We start from the raw sequence: 16,388 nt of genomic DNA, 5'->3' as shown, positions 1-16,388 counted from the left end.
CGTCCCCTCCTTCGCTGTCACTCCTCCACTCTCACTCATCTTCATTGCAAAGGATAGATTGAGTGAGCGAGAGGAGAGAGGGAGGGAGTCACGACGCGGCAGCACGTGCTCTGGCTGCCCCACAGCCAATTGCAGCCAGACTCCCCCTGTTTCCCAGCCTGCATTTGGGTGTACGAGCTCCTGGCACGTGAGGAGATACGAGGAGACTGAAGGATGGAGATAAAGGGGGCACTTTTCTTTCTGGTTGGCTCATCTTCCTTATTAAAAAAAAAGATGTGTGTGTGTGTATGAGAGAGAGAGAGAGAGAGAGAGAGAGGCAGCCAATGAACACTAATCCAATCACACATGCTTATCTGACTCCAGCATGCAGGTGGTGATCTCCATCCACAGCAGGTCTGTTTCTTGGAGGGACATTTTCTTGTGACGGAATAAATACAAAGATCTCCACTGTTGCCACACTACCTTAATCAGATGAGGATTGTGCTCACACACATTCCTCCCGCCATGTCTATTTTTAGCTCACAGATAGGTGTGTGTAGATCGAGCTATTTTTATCCTCATCACTGACGGAGGAGCAGCAACTTTCCTGGAACACATACCAGCACCTCAGCTGATTTATAAGAAGCCACAGTCTGTAAAACCTGATTCACTAAAAATACCCACATTTCCATTATGCAGCAAAATGAAGCTGACTGTGATGTGCGTTGCAAAGTTTACCTATCATGACAGTGGCTGAGCTATTAATCCAATTCACATTGAATAAAATTAAACCATCTTAGTTATTAACGTTGTGTTCCAGAGATGATTTACTGATCATTCAGAGCCTTCTATAGCGTCTCCAGTAGGTTGTTTTAAGAAAATTGCCTGGGTTATGATGACGGAAACGTCCATTATGTCGCACTTGACTTGTTCTGTGAAGCCGCTTCCAGGAACAAGATTGATTTTTATTGTTGAAGCGCTAATGGATGCTGTTGATAAAGGGATTTTTATTCTTATTTTTTGGGGGGCTGTGTCTGAATGAAGTTTTGAACAACTATTTACTTTGATTGCCTCCTTCCACTCTTGGAATATTTGTTCTTAGAGTGAGTCAACCTTGAACAAAGCAGCAGGTGCATCAACTTGGGAATGACTCTTTGTTTAGTGCAGAAAAAAAATGATTTGACTTCACAAAAACATTGATGGTCATGCAAGCCTGCCCATGACGTCGAACACATTTGAAGACAATGGTTCCTCTCTCTCACACACACTTGCAGCTCCATGACACACAGCTCCCTCCTTCTTCCTTCCTCCTTCACCAGGATATTTAATTTAAAAAAAGGTAAAAATCTGTTTTCTACAACATTCTACAATCACCAGTGTAATATTTGTATTTTTTCCCATCAATTATTATCATGTTTTTTTTGTAGAATCGGTTCAGTCCAGTATCTAATGGGGCGACTGGTGACTGTGGTGATGTTATTGTTTCTGTATTGAGTCACATGATCACTATTCAAAGGTGAAAGCATTCATGCGTCAAATTGTGATGTCACTGTTCCTGGCATCTTCATAGGTTTTCACATCTCACTGTTTTCCCGTAGAGCTTGTGCGCTTATTTCTGTTCCAAGTGTTGAACAAAAAAGAATAAGCAGCGACACCTCTGAGCTGAACTGACTTCGACTTCATGAAGTCAAAGAGAAAATAACACATAATTCATCATAAAATACATTCTCAAAATGGTAAAGGGGCAATGAATTCATAATTCTTGGTAAAATTTTGAAATCCCGGTGAACTCAACTGTCACTCTTCAGCAGGGAGTGACTCACCCTTGCCATCAGGAAATATTATTTTGACTTGTCATCATTGATGTGAACCATTTTTTGGCCAGAAAATCTTTAGGATGAATGTATATAGTATAACTGCCACACCACACAGTACCATCACGCTGTGGTGGCCAACTGCTGAGCATTTTGTGGGACACACACTCAAATCATGACAAGAGCTGTCCACAATCAGATGTGCGTGTGCATGAGTCCATCATATCTGATCAATCTGGTTTGTTATCTTCTGAACGATGCTGAGAGAAATCAACCTTACGACCTGCAGGTGGAACGGGTGACTGCAAAGGGGAGTGTATTTTTAGCCTGAGCACATGCATGTTTGTGTGTTGCCTACCGTCCGAGTCAATGCTGTTGAGAGCAGTCGGGGGGATGATTGAGACTTTGCATTGACCGAGAGGACACTTGCGAGGGTACAAATCCATACAAGCTGTGTGCACCTGAAGGAGCAGAAGATCTTTAATTAGAGAAGTAATTGTGTTTTTCTTTTTTTTCTGGAACTGCAAATACAAACTTAACACTATATTCTGTATTCCGTGAGCAAACTGTTATAACAGTTTTAACTGTTGCATACATTTAAACAACAAAATGTTGTTTATTTTGCATCAGTTTGACAATAGCACAATAAATCACGAAGTTTTTATATCACCTTATTTAAACTAAAGCTCTTTTCATGTCTTGAAAGTATTTGTATATATATAATATATATATATATATATATATATATATATATATATATATATATATATATATATATATATATATATATATATATATATGTATATGTATATATATATATATATATATATATATATATATATATATATAAAACTGATACACATTCTCAGTGCGACAGATCTCACCATAGCTTTGCACCACAGGCAGCGCCAGTCCTGCAGTCTCAGCACGCTGCCACACGTCTTATCACACACCGCACACTTGGCACTGACGGGTAAGTTTCCCTCCAACCACTGGTGAGGCATCGCCACCTGCAAGGCACACACGTCCACAAGTTTAAGGAATGATAATGACTGTCTTGCTCTGTCCTCGGGGGCCACTATCATGCGCGGCGCCCACATTTATCTTCCACTTCAGCTGCTAATAAATCCACCGTTAAATACAAGCAGAGCCTGCTGCAGGCTGAAGATGCCAATCGATAGTCAGTTTCTTTAATTAAATGAACAATGCAGGTAAAGTGTGTGACATTCGCTTCTTTCTTTGCTTTGAAACACCTTCTTTAAATGAACACCGGCTTCAAAAGGATAATGAATGAATGTATTCAATGGCAGCATGTGTTCTGAGCTCCAACTTACTCCGTCTTCGTCCTCAATAATGTCTTTCCCTATTGAGGCCAGAGTCGTCCATTTGCAATTGTTGGTTGCTCTGACCGCGCAGCGTTTATGGGCTTTGAATTTGCACACTGGAAAAGAAGAACATTCTTTTTATTTATTTATTTTCTGAATGTGAGCAGGTACATTTATGAGAGGCAAAAACATGCGTCACCTGTCAGAACTCCAAAAACATATTGGTTACTTAGAAATGTTTCTGTTTATGATTTTTTATTTTTATTTTTTCAATAATCATTATTAATGTGTTTGCCAAAAACAAAAGAAAAAACATAGTTATTATCAGAAATCAAATGAATTAAAAAAGAGGTGTGAACATTTATCCAAGGGTGGAAATATCACCATTGTACAATATATATAATATGAGATGAAATACAAACATGCATAAGATTATTAATATTCACAAAAGAACACAAGATTGAATAGAAAAACACATGAAAAAAATCTTAAAAATAATATTAAATAAAACAAACATCACAGAAAATAAAATGGATCAAAAACACTTTTTTTTTCAACTATAAAATAATAAATTAGGCACAAAACACATCTGTTTGTATATCATGGAAGAGCCCAGAGGGAAACCCACACAGATAGGTCGCAGGTGCGAAGTAGGAATGCAACCTGCAGTCATCATATTGTGAAGTTGCAGCACTCACCACAAAATAAATCAAAATAAATACTTTAAACATGTATTCTAAAATAAAAAAAAAGTCAGTAAATAAATGAGTTTTAAAGAAAGAAAAACTAAAATGCCGAATTACTTGGTAACCAAAAACAAATATTAGGGAAATAAACAATTGAAACAAAGAGACCAAGAAAGTGCTTAAGGCAGGAAAACTTGTCAAGTCACCCCAAACCCTCTTGGGAACATCAAGAGTTAGAGCCATGTTTCTGAAAACAACACACTTATCGCTCCAGACTCGGTCGTGGAATATTCATAATGAAGCCTACAGGTCTGACGCGAAGAGTTCAAAGATAAATGTTGCACCAGAAGAGATGCATCCTCTCCTGGTGCTGCACTCAGAACCCATGAATAATGTCATGTCTTCTCAGGGATACAAACAAACACAGCACAAACACACATGTCATTAAGCGGTTGACTGATACACAAATGAAACTAAACTCATATCCGGAAGCAACAATCGATACTTGACTGCAGTCTTCCACTGAATGCTGTCAGGCAGCATTAGCGGACCATTAAGAGGAGCTGGATGTTGGATAATGGCCGACGACATCCAGACCATTCACAGGAAGCAAACATTGTACTCAGGACAGAGGACTTGCGTCCAGGAGGGTGTGTGCCAGGCAGAGAGGGAGAAGTGGTTGCGGCTAAATCAATCCCTAGTGTCTGTCCCGCGCAGAAAAAAATCCAAGTGAAATTTAAGAGCCGCTGATTGCTGTGAAAGCGTTTGGCTGGCTGCACTTCACGTTTGACAACAACTCTCTCTCATCTCCATTTCATTTCTCCCTCGTCCTGTCGGCTATAATCACATGCTGCTGGTCGTCCTGGGAGATCCTTCCTGTCAGCACCTCCATCCATCAGCTCGCCCATTTCATCAACCAGTCTGCTTGAGTAGGACTGCCGCTTAATCATGCCGACTAGTGTTAAAACTAAGAAAATGGGAAAATCAATGGAAGAGAATTGTGGATGGAGTCGCTGTAAAGACAGCTCCGCCAATAAGTCCACTTCAATGACAGTAATGCAAAGCATCTTCACTAAAATGCCTCGGAGAACTGCCTCCCTTTCCCAGAGAGAGTTGATCAGAATGGGTATTGACATTTCTTTTCACAGCTAACAACAAGCTAGGGATCGCGGAAAAACAGCATCAGGTCAACCGGAAAGCACTTTACACTCCTGAGAGGCTAAATACAAAATCTGTCTTAAGTGGAGAGGTGTCCAAACTAGATCTCTTGCTTGCAAGCCAAGCTTCAGACTCAAGAGTTTAGCATCCTTACGTCACATTGTTGCAGTGAGTCCAGTACAAATCAGACCCAACCAGGGGTGAAACAGCATGATAGGCCTTATAAACTATGATAACTAACATTTAACCTAAGAAATATCTGAAGTGGCAGATGTCCAGAAAGAGGAAGTACTGCCGTACATCCATACAATGCATTCTAATAGTGTCACTACAGTGCAACTAGAATTGATAGAGAGGCAAGTGATGTAATTTATGTGAGAAAAGTACTGTACCAGGTGCTCGAAAGATATACAACGAACATAGTTAACCAAGTATTGTTTAAATTTTATTTATTTACTCTCAAGAGTCAACAGTTTATTTTGTTCTCTTGAATTTGAATCACTTAATACACAAATTCCCAGATATATTTTAAAGATTTTTTTGTATCTTTTTTTCATACGTCATACATTATTTACATTTACATTTTTAAATACACAAAAAAATAAAATTCTTCTTCAAAATAAAACATATAAAATAACGCAACAAAAGCCACTATTTTTATATAAATGTTTAATATAGGATTCACACTTTTTTGTATTTTTATAGCTGTACAAACATAATTTCATTCACTTAAGACTTGAGTTTACTTGAAAAATAAACCAGATTCTTTCTTTTTTTTTTTTTTTTTAAGTTTTTTTAGCATAACTGGATATAAATTGCTTTGAGCTCATGAATGGAATTTGAATTAATTAATTGAAGATTTGGTTGTAGCCCATAGGGGCAAAAAGAAAAAGGGGACATAATGATCTTGGGGGAATAAAAATAAAAATATCCTAAACACACCTGAACATGCTCCAAAAGGTTCCCAGACACCCTCACTCGGGAATCTTAGTCAAATTAGCAAGTATGTAAATGCAGAGGGTGCTAATTAAATTCTACTTCCTGTCGCTAAGACATACCATAACACCTTTAAGAGTGGCCCATTTCCTATTCACACCCACCTTTCTGTCTCATATAAGGTGAAGATGTGAACAAGACACACAGAGGGCTTCGCCCGAGGGAATCAAACCTTCGGCCACTGCTAATGGCAGATTGACAAAGTTTTCTTTCTGGTCTCTGGATTGATGTCCAGCCCCAACACTTGACTCTAAAAAGATTTTCATGAGTCACAGGTGCTTACGCAACACAGCATTAATAACCACTGTATGTCACTGCGGACTTGTGAAAGCTGAGATTCATCACTGAGCCGATGTCGGATCGCAGTCTGAATCGTGACTGATGAGCACAGTCATAGATGTTTAACCGTTATGCTGATGGCAGCCATTTGCTAGCTTCTTTTTAAATTATATCATTATTTATTAAGTGCATCCAACCAGAACTCACGACCAGCTTGTTTGGGTTATGAGTTTTGTTTTTGTGCAGTCAGTTCACTTGGAGCCATTGTAGCTCACCTCCACTGGTGTGACTGAGGTAGGAATACTTGCTGTAAAGCGCTTTGGGCGCCTTGAAAAGTGCTCTACTCTATAAATCTTAGCTATTACTATTATCATTTCAAGATATATCTGTGATTGGATGTCAAACATTTCAGTGTTAAAACTTGCTAAACGGTATAGCAATGCAAACAGGACTATTGAAAAAGCCTGCAGCATTATACTCAAAAACTAACACTAAAAACACAATGTTAGAATTTTATCTTACTTTTTTCACAAAATGATGGGTTATTTGAACTGAATAAATAAACACTCACGTAAGTCACAAATCTACTGCACCAGCACTGAGCTGGAAGAATTGACTGGACATGGCAATAATGTGGCATAACAAGGCCCGAATTCAACCCGAATCGAGGAGCAGGCCAATGAAAAGAATCCAGGCCAGATTCAGGCAGAGAAAGACTCCAGTGCATGTATCTTAAGTGGGTCACAAAGTGTAAGAAAAATCTCTTTTAGACCGACACATTACATATATAAAGGGGTTCTGTTATGGTACTTTCTTCATCCACCTTCAAAAAATATTTACAAACAGGCTATATGCAGTCTTTTTACGCTTGAAATAACACTGTAATTACAACCTGCAGCTGTTCAAATCACATTCACTCTTCACTGAATTTAAGTCTGAATCTCAGGCTATATCTGAGTGGACCGTCCGCTACTCACCCTCGCAGGACAGGCCGTGGGACGTGACCCCGGACAAGCTGTCTTTACAGACGTTGCAAAAGGTGGGGCGTGCGTGAGAGCAGGCGTACCAGTTGTGCATCCCTGAGAAATGTTCCACATTAAACTGTGCCGTCTGACGAAGAAGAAGTTGAAAAGAGTTGGCAGCAGCAGGAAAAAAGGTGCAAAGGAATACATGCACATTGTACTTCAGCATCATAAAATATCAAACACAAAATAGCGTCGGAAATTGAACTATGAAAGTTCATGTGGATCTCTTGCAGTATCACACAAAGTATATCGACAAGCTTTTAAGATATCAAAAGGGGCATAATAACTTGATATATGCAAATAATCTGAGACACCTGCTATGCAAGTCGCTTGAATGATGTCATCCACCTGTTGTTATTGTTTTAACACCCAAAAAGATTTATGATTTTCTTTTCTTACCTTTCCATATATATATATATATAAAACCACATTGTCATGTACTTTATTAATCTAGAGTATGTATCAAACCTTTATTAAACTGCTTCTCGAAAATCCATCAAAATAAGACACCTTGTCATGAAAGCTCAAGAGCCTCATGAATAATTCAAACTAAACACAGTTTGTACACAAGAACAATGGCTCCCCTTCTAAGCTCTGTTGGACTCAGAGCAGGTGCTTCCAGACCCAGATTCCAGCAGTGGCACTATTTTAATGTCGCGCATGTGTTGTTGTGAAAGCTCTGTGTACCCACCGGTGTGTGTGAGCTCTGGGGGTGCAGCTGCATTGCAGTGCAGTGAAACGGGGTGAGGGAAGGGGTCTTATATAATATTTCCCTCCCTAAAATCACAGCCATAAACATGCAGTTCCACTTTCCTCCAGAGCAACCGGTCGCCGTAAACATTTCAAGGAGGGAGGCTTTTTAAAGAGGCGCTTTCACGGGTGATATGTAGAATGTTATTTCCATGTTTTGGATAACAAAGACGGTAATAAAAGGAGGTTTAGTGGTCTGTGACAGGTGGCGGAAGTGCATGCTCTATGAGTCATTTCGGAGCCCAGCTGTTCCAAACATGCTTTGTGAACACCAGCACGTGTGTGTCCCCATGAGTTTCAACCAACAATCCTTTCACTTCACAGACGCCTTTCTCTGTCACATTGTGTCCATTTCCACTCAAACATGTTGCCTGATTAGTGATTCTGAAAATCTCCTTACCTCATAGTGCTCTCTCGACTGGACCGACTTGAGCGAACTGATCCAGTCCTCCATCTCTTTCCTGTTCTCGGCGCAGAGGATGAGCCTACGGAACGGAGTGATCACCTGGAGGGGGAGCGAGAGATGCACGGTGAGGGATACTGTGAGTATAGAGAGATGCTTGCAAAGCTTTTCCCTCCTCAGCCCGCGGTGCCACTGAGAGGAGAAAGCGCTCTGCTCACTTTTTAAGAGAGGAGCCCCCTCCCTCCATCTTCCTTTCTCTCCTGCTCATTAACTCTCTCTTCCTCTCACACCTTCTTGAGATCCTTTGCTTCTTTCTTTTTGGTCTCAGCTCTTCATGCTGCTTCGAGACAGATCGGTGCTGACAGGCGAGGTGGGCTCGGATAAGGCTAAGAGCTTCTCTCGCACACCACCTCCTCTTCTTGCTCTCCGCGACATGTGTGCGAGCGTGTTTATGGTGAGGTCTCCCGGTAGATAACCCCACAGACACACAGCACCCTTTCAACGCCCCATCACTTATTCATGCGCCCCTCATCTCTTCTATCTCTTCTTTGCTCACTGTGTCTTTACAGCATTTGCTCCCAGATGAATAGATGCACATTCACTTGCATTCATCTCACAGAAATCAATATTCATGCGCGAAGGAGAGGCCCACCAGTTCAATATTAATCTCACAAACAAGAAAAATGCATACGCAATTGTGATTTTCCTGACTGACCGGAAAAATATAAAGAAAATGGAAATTATAAACTGCAACAGCAAATTATTTTAATTAATTTTAAACATTTTAACAATCAGGAACATCTTAATCTCTACTAAAGATTGAATTTTTTCTCACTTGTATTATTAAATCTATTATTATTTGTGAATCAGCAGTTTAAATATGAGAAGAAAAGTTCTTTTTGTAATATTATTGCACTGTATTTATTTCATTTGAGGCCTTATGCAATGTTTGAAATATCATTGCTAGCGATGAGCTCTATGGGACAAGCAGGTGGCAGCAGCATGACACCACTCACTTCAACAACACACATACAAGACAAGAACAAGAATCGGAGCTTGTGCTGCAGCTCATCTGTTCTTTGACTTTGTATCACTTTCTTATTAAGACATTTATGAGTCTTTTTGCAAACAGACAGACAGACAAGAAATGAAATGACATTAAAAATGAATGTAATAAGGAAAATGTGAGGGTCATATACATATTTTTCTTTTAGGATAATAATAATTATTGCGATTATTATTGATATTTCAGTGAAAAAAAGAAATAAAACATAACATGGGAACAGAAAATTTATAAAATATATTAAACTGATGAAATATATATCTATATATCTATGTCTATCTATATATATATATATATATATATACAGACACAAACATAATACCAATATATACTGTACTTTCCAATGTTATTATTAGTTCCTTACATTTTCAACACATCTGTGGCACCGTGTTTCCCCCTCCTCTTAGCAAAAGCCCTCACTCACACTGTTACATAAATGGACATCATGAGACCTCGCCTGTAGTTTGTTTTTGTCTGCAAAGTTTTTGTCCTTTTGTTGCCCTCAATTGAATTGAAAGGTAATTAAATTATCATTATTCCCCTCTTGTTATGTAAGTGGAGACGATGAGTCCAAAATTAGAGTGTGTGAGTTTGCACAGCTGCCTGTGTGTTTCGTGGTTCATGTTCAACTGTTGACCAATCTGCACTTTACAATGTTTTCACTGTGTAACCTGCGAGCAAATCTGCTGATCGTCCAGTGTTTTCCCTCACAATACAAGCATCCACCAGGATTACGTGTGCATGTGAGTGTTTGTGTACTTGTATAGCTGTACTTGTGGGGACTAATTCTTGGAAACACACCTACATGTGAGGACATTTTGCATTGTAGGGACATTTTCCCCAGTAACCAGAAGTCCAAGCCTCAATCTGAGGATTAAAACTTCTAAATAATTTTGGTCCTGGTTAAGTTTTGCCATTTGTTTTGGATGGTTAGGTTGAGGGTGAGACACTGGGGAAAGCATTATGTCAATGAGATGTCCCCACAAAGATAGAGGTTGTGTGCGTGGGAGAGATGGCATGCACATTGCTAAATTGATTCTCTGAGAAAAACACAAGAGCTGTAGAAGAGAAGACATTCTCCTTATGTGTCTCCGCGACAGAGGAGTGATAAGGTCAGTTGCCAATGGAAACAGGAAGAGCTGCATCCAAAAAAAGCTTGAGGCATCCCTCAAGTGTCGGGAAACCTGACCTTCACGAGCGAATACATCAGAAGTGTTAATGTTACAGATGAGAAGTTAGAAACTTCACCTTAAAATTACAACCTGAGTGTAATGTTTCGACCTTGCAAGTGTAGCAGCCAACATTTAAAGGTGTTGATCGTAGGAGTTATATGAATTAGTTTACTGCTATAAACCCAGGTCTATTCCAGCTGTATTGGGTCTCCCCCCCTTCAAGAACAGCAACATGAGAATATGTACTTTTGAAGTGGGCACGATGTTTGCTACAAGATCTGACAGGCTGCAGCATCCACAAGTGCTTTCCCAACTTCCTGTTGGAATGCCACTACTTACAAATTCCACAGCAAATCCAGGCAGTGAAGGGAGCAGCTCAGAGCCAATCTGAATCTCCTCCAGATCAGTGTCAGGGATTTAAAGCGGACGCTAATAACCCCAGCCAATCCTATAAGCTGCAGCGAGTCTTGTGAGAGCGGAGGAGTGGCCCTGCTGGGTGTGTTATGACTGGTTTTTTTTCGCTGTGGGCTGGGCGTTGTGCTCGCTCACATGGACTGCAAGGTGCTCCGTCTGCGCTACAGTGTCAGCGACTCATCAAGCATGCACACCGGCGCACTGCTGCCACACAGCAGAGAAATGAAAACAGAGGGGCGGATAAACGGCGGAGGATTGGTGAGGATATGACATCACACACACACACCTGTTTGTCTACCTATCTTAGTGAGAACCGGCATTGCCATAACCCTTTCCCCAGCCTCTCCCTCTAAACCTAACCATCCAAAACAAATGGCTCACCTCAACCAGCACTCTCTACCAAACTGAAACCTGACTATAATGACCCACTTATTTTGATGCCTTCATCCTCAAATTGAGGCTTGGAATTATGGGGTCCAGCCAAATAGTTCCCACATTGGCAAAAGGTCCCCACAAGGGAGGATCAACTAGAAGCACACACACACGCACCATGAGCATGAAACAAAACAAACCAAGTTTCAAATGTGTAATTGATATTTGCAACAAACAATAACTCAATTGCCAATGACAATTACGACATAATGTCATGAAGGCTCTTCATGACTCACTCAATTGTGATACAATTCAAACCGTTTTCATGCAGAATTTGGACTCCTTCATCGATGACCCGAACTCTAGACTCCCCATCATTCATCAAATGCACTTCACTTTTCAGTTTTGGGAAGTTTCCTGATACACAGATTCCGCAAACCGTCCATTGAAGGTCAAAGCTTTGACACTGTGATCTCCTAACGTCCTGATAATGCACCGGCCTCAGAACTAATGCAGCTCCTGGTCCACTTTGAATGACAACTTCATGATTTTTTGAGCCGCGGAGCCATGAGTTCAGCACATATGTATTAAGTAACCTATCAGAATAATAAATACACAAATCCAACAAGTATAGACCCAGCAGAATATCAAGGTAGGTTGTGGAACACATATTAACTATTAATAAACTAATTTCTTGTTTATACACAGTTAATACCGTAATCACGATGATGTTAGAGTGAACTTTCAGTGACTGTTAGTAGTCTTGAAAAGATACTAGTAAATACTTTAATGATGAATTACTGTCTAATATTTTGTGAGTAAACATATGAATAAGTAGTTTTTATAGGGTAAAAAAAAACAATCCCTAATCTAAACTGTGACCACAGCTAAATCACCAGGAAAACACCTTAAAGTTAATTATTGAAACTATCTGGATCAGACATTACAATAAATGCTAAATGGAAATAAAAATGGCAAAGACAAATGTGTGTGTGTGAAAATCCAGTGTGACTTATTTTTCACTCCATTCCTCCTGCGAAGCACGTGGAAATCAACGTGAAGCACAAACCCGGAGTGAACCGCAACAACTCAGCATATGCTAGTCCATAATCACGTCAAAACAATGAGGATGAAAATACATCATACGCTGGGCGAGAACACCGAGCAGGAGCATGAAGCTACACTCAGACTGTAGTCGTCATGTTTTACCTGGTGTTATTGTGTTATGAGCAGTGCAAACATCACCATGAATAACTAAAGATTTCTGCAGCAAACACTGCAGGAGCTAATCGGAGTCCAAAAGACTGTCATGCGCATTCCTTTGTCCTCTACTTGTCCGTCTCTGCCGTGATCACACACAGCACCTCAAGAAGCCAGGTCTCCCTCTGAGGACTAGCGTGACTGAATCAGCACCATGCACACCGCAGCTCATGTGACAAAAACGGAAGAATCTGCCTAGTTACCTTCTGTTCTTTAACGTTTCACGAAGCCTCCCCAGTCTTGGTTCCCTCTCTTCTAAGCAGCATCTGTCCTCCCTCCCCTGCCCGGTGCTGCTATCTGCTGCTCTCCTCTAGAGACTCACACACGTCAGTGATGGTGCAGCATCACTTCAGGATTTCCTCAGCTGCCCTTCCCGGTTGCGGGTTCCCCCCTCAGCGGTCATTCCTCCATGAATCATAAGCTTTACGTCCATTAGCTCAAACGTTGCTTAAGTGCCATAAAGATTTTATGACGGTGCACTTCTTATGCTCCCTAATCACCTTGGTTTTATTATCTTGGACAACCGACAAGGACAGAGGGACTCCAGCTACCTTCATATACAACTCCCACAAAATGCATCTGAAAAGAGTAACATCATAATAAATACTAGGAGTCTGAGAGAATATTAAATATTCAAATATCGCAACACATTGCACATTGATATTGTACCGATATTTTTCCTGAAAAATCTCAATACTTAATTGTGTGATATCGTCTCGATATTTCAAGTCAGCTATACCATTTCATACAGTAAATACTTAGATTAAATAAGAGGGCCTTTATTAGTCCCACTTGTATATGATGCTGCATTTGTAATGTTTCATACCATTACATTGTCTTTCTGCACAATGAGGGTTGATTACGGGAGCGGTACATTTTTCAGTTGTACAGTGAAATTTAACAGAAAATCTAACTGGACTTAATTGATAACAATACACTTGTTTTCATGCTTTATGATTTTGTTCCCCTTAAAATGATGACTCTTGTTAACAAATGCTACTGTTTAAAACTGCTTATTGTATCACCACTCATGTATGTCATGAATGAGAATATATATATATATATATATATATATATATATATATATATATATATATATATATATATATATATATATATATATATACACATATATATCAGTGGTTCTTAACCTTGTTGGAGGCACCGAACCCCACCAGTTTCATATGCTCATTCACCGAACCCTTTTATAGTAAAAAATAAAATATGATTTTTTTTACTGGTGCACGAAATGAATTGTGCATTAATATCACCTTGTTCAAATAACAAAACCAACACAGCGCATGAACTCAAAACAACTGACCTTGGAAATCTCAGAGCAGGACGCTTTCAATGACTGTGCCCACTAACTGCAGACTAGACTGAGGGGTGGACCTCTGCGGTGGAGGCTCCATCGAACCCCTGAGACCGACTCGCCGAACCCCTAGGGTTCGATCGAACCCAGGTTAAGAACCACTGAGATATATATATATATATATATATATATATATATATATATATATATATATATATATATATATATATATATATATATATATATATATATATATATGTGTGTGAGTGTGTGTGTGTGTGTGCCTCAAACACTGAGCTCCTAGGGGTCAGCCAGGGTCAGTCAGGGTCGACTGTAGCCAGGGGTAAACGCCACGTCCAGGTCTGATGAAGATCCCACACAACACAATGAACACCACCCTCATGCACATGCACGTGTTGCTGTCACATTAACTTCTATTTATGAATTTGCAGACGTAAGGCCATCCCGGCCGTGCTCAGCCAAGCGTTTGGAGGCACGGCTAAAAATAGCAGCACACTCTCCACCAGGCAGTGTTCTCCTCGCTTCCACCCCCCTCTTGTTACTTTTTATAGCGACCCACACGCAGAGGGGAGACATTTATAGAAAGGATAGGACCTTATGAGCTCTTTCACTGTCTGTTTTCGTCCAGATAATATTCACTTTCCCTCCACACACGCCTCAGCTGCTCCTTCTTTTTACGATCAAGTCTCCATTCATAGCGACATTCATTCACTCCCGCAGGAAGTGGGAAGAATTCAAGGATAAACAAAGCATTGCTGGGAAATGCATATGAGCATTATCTAAATATAGCAACATAATTGTTCAACAAACAGATGTGCAGTTTTCATAAAACAAAAATAGACCAATTTGTGTAGATTTTCATCTTTGCTGTCTATTTAAACAACTGAGAAGCCATCAATGACAAAAATTATTCTTTAAAACTGGAGATTAAACATCAGTACTGTAGTCCCGATCGTCTCAAGACGCTCCATTAGTCAGTATTATTTATTCGACTCAGCTTTTTGGGTTGAGTCTTTTTATCAATCATTTGTATTCTTCCATAAATGGGTGTTGAATTACAAGAAGACAAACTTACCGTGAAGCTATTGTTGACATTCTTGGTGCTGGACTCTGCCACGCTGGCGTCTGACAGGTCCACCTCATCAAAGATAAGAGACTAGAGAAGAGATGTGCAGAGAAGAAGAAGGACAAAGTAAGAGTCTGTTTCTCATACAATCTTTAATCTCTTAAATGTGATGACGTCTTATTGCAGCCATAGCAAAGCAGATATTTTCAGCAATATGAATTCAATTTGCATTATATGTATCTTATTATTTATTTCAACTTATAACACATACAGCATATGCACAAAAACATGATTTTCAGTTAGCGTGTAGTAAAATACGTGCAAACCTGTTTGCTTACACACACAAAAAAGAGCAAAGCAGTTTATCAAGAGAGACATAATGAGACATAATGGTTTGCATCTCTAAACTAATTAAACATAATTAGGCTTAAAATCAGAATATGTTTGTTGTCAAACATGGTGTACATGTCTCCAAAATACAGCCTCTTGGAAGTTCAAAAAGTCAGAATGCTGTGACAAAGAACAATGACTCTCTCCCTTTAGTAGGAAATGAGTTTCACCACAAAACAATATATCCAAAAATTGGCGCTGTGAAATGACTTTCCCTTTGTGTTGCTCTCTTTAAATAACGTGCGTGTGAGTTACGGGACAGTGAAAGCTCATTGTTCTGGTGAGGCGAGGAGACTGGAGCCATCTTTAACCAGTGTAGGCAGCACACAGGCGGACGGGGCACTCCACGAACAGCAACATGATACTATGACAAAGAACATGTCCAAGTGTGTATGGAGAAGGAAGGGGGTTATGGCGGATGCCATGCTTTGGTCACCCAGTAATCTGCTGTGCGCAGGCTCCAACATGTGAGTGTGTTGGATGAGTGTGTGGTCAAAAGAGTTGGGAACATTACGCCCCCTCCCTCCTTCACACTCCAGCAGTGGCCGCAGCGAGGTTGCATCATATGTGTTTCTGCAAAACGCCCCCGCTCTCTACCACTCATACACACACTTGTTTGTGAGGAAGGAGCCAGATCCGAGTGTCTGGAGAGAAGCTGTAATGAAAGCTGACAGTGAGTGAAGGACACAAGCGTGAGTCCGGTCTGTCTCCTGCCCAAAAATCCAGAGTGTAGGTCAGCGGCAGCATCTCAGCAAACAAGCCTTTGGCATCCCTGACGTTGAGTCTTTTTAGGTGTTTTTTTTTTTCTTTCATGTTCATATTTATGTATTTAGTTTTTGAAACATACGTGTTGATCACCTCTCTGGCTTTAAATACAACTTGTGTGCCAAGATGCAGCTGAGC

General features: G+C 40.1%; 1 protein-coding gene across 12 annotated transcripts in view; it reads right to left on the bottom strand.

Annotated features, from left to right (window-relative positions):
• Positions 1-16,388, bottom strand: part of dgkh (diacylglycerol kinase, eta) — a 42,625-nt gene that overhangs the window by 13,796 nt on the left and 12,441 nt on the right. For 9 of the 12 annotated variants that reach the window (XR_008415901.1, XM_053876348.1, XM_053876349.1 and 6 more), the window contains 6 exons: positions 15,105-15,185; positions 8,413-8,517; positions 7,215-7,347; positions 3,128-3,234; positions 2,678-2,803; positions 2,152-2,254 (listed from right to left, as the gene is read on the bottom strand). Coding sequence is in view for 11 of the 12 variants with exons in the window: in XM_053876348.1 (XP_053732323.1) it covers positions 2,152-2,254; positions 2,678-2,803; positions 3,128-3,234; positions 7,215-7,347; positions 8,413-8,517; positions 15,105-15,185 (655 nt within the window). In the remaining variant the exon portion in view is untranslated. Of the gene's footprint in view, positions 1-2,151; positions 2,255-2,677; positions 2,804-3,127; positions 3,235-7,214; positions 7,348-8,412; positions 8,518-8,633; positions 8,921-12,899; positions 13,231-15,104; positions 15,186-16,388 lie in introns of those variants that run through there. The other 3 variants (XM_053876353.1, XM_053876354.1, XM_053876355.1) reach the window with 3 other exon arrangements.

The sequence above is a fragment of the Synchiropus splendidus genome, chromosome 10, assembly GCF_027744825.2.
Source record: "Synchiropus splendidus isolate RoL2022-P1 chromosome 10, RoL_Sspl_1.0, whole genome shotgun sequence".
NCBI lineage: Eukaryota > Metazoa > Chordata > Actinopteri > Syngnathiformes > Callionymidae > Synchiropus > Synchiropus splendidus.
This window is presented reverse-complemented; position numbering and strand designations above follow the sequence as displayed.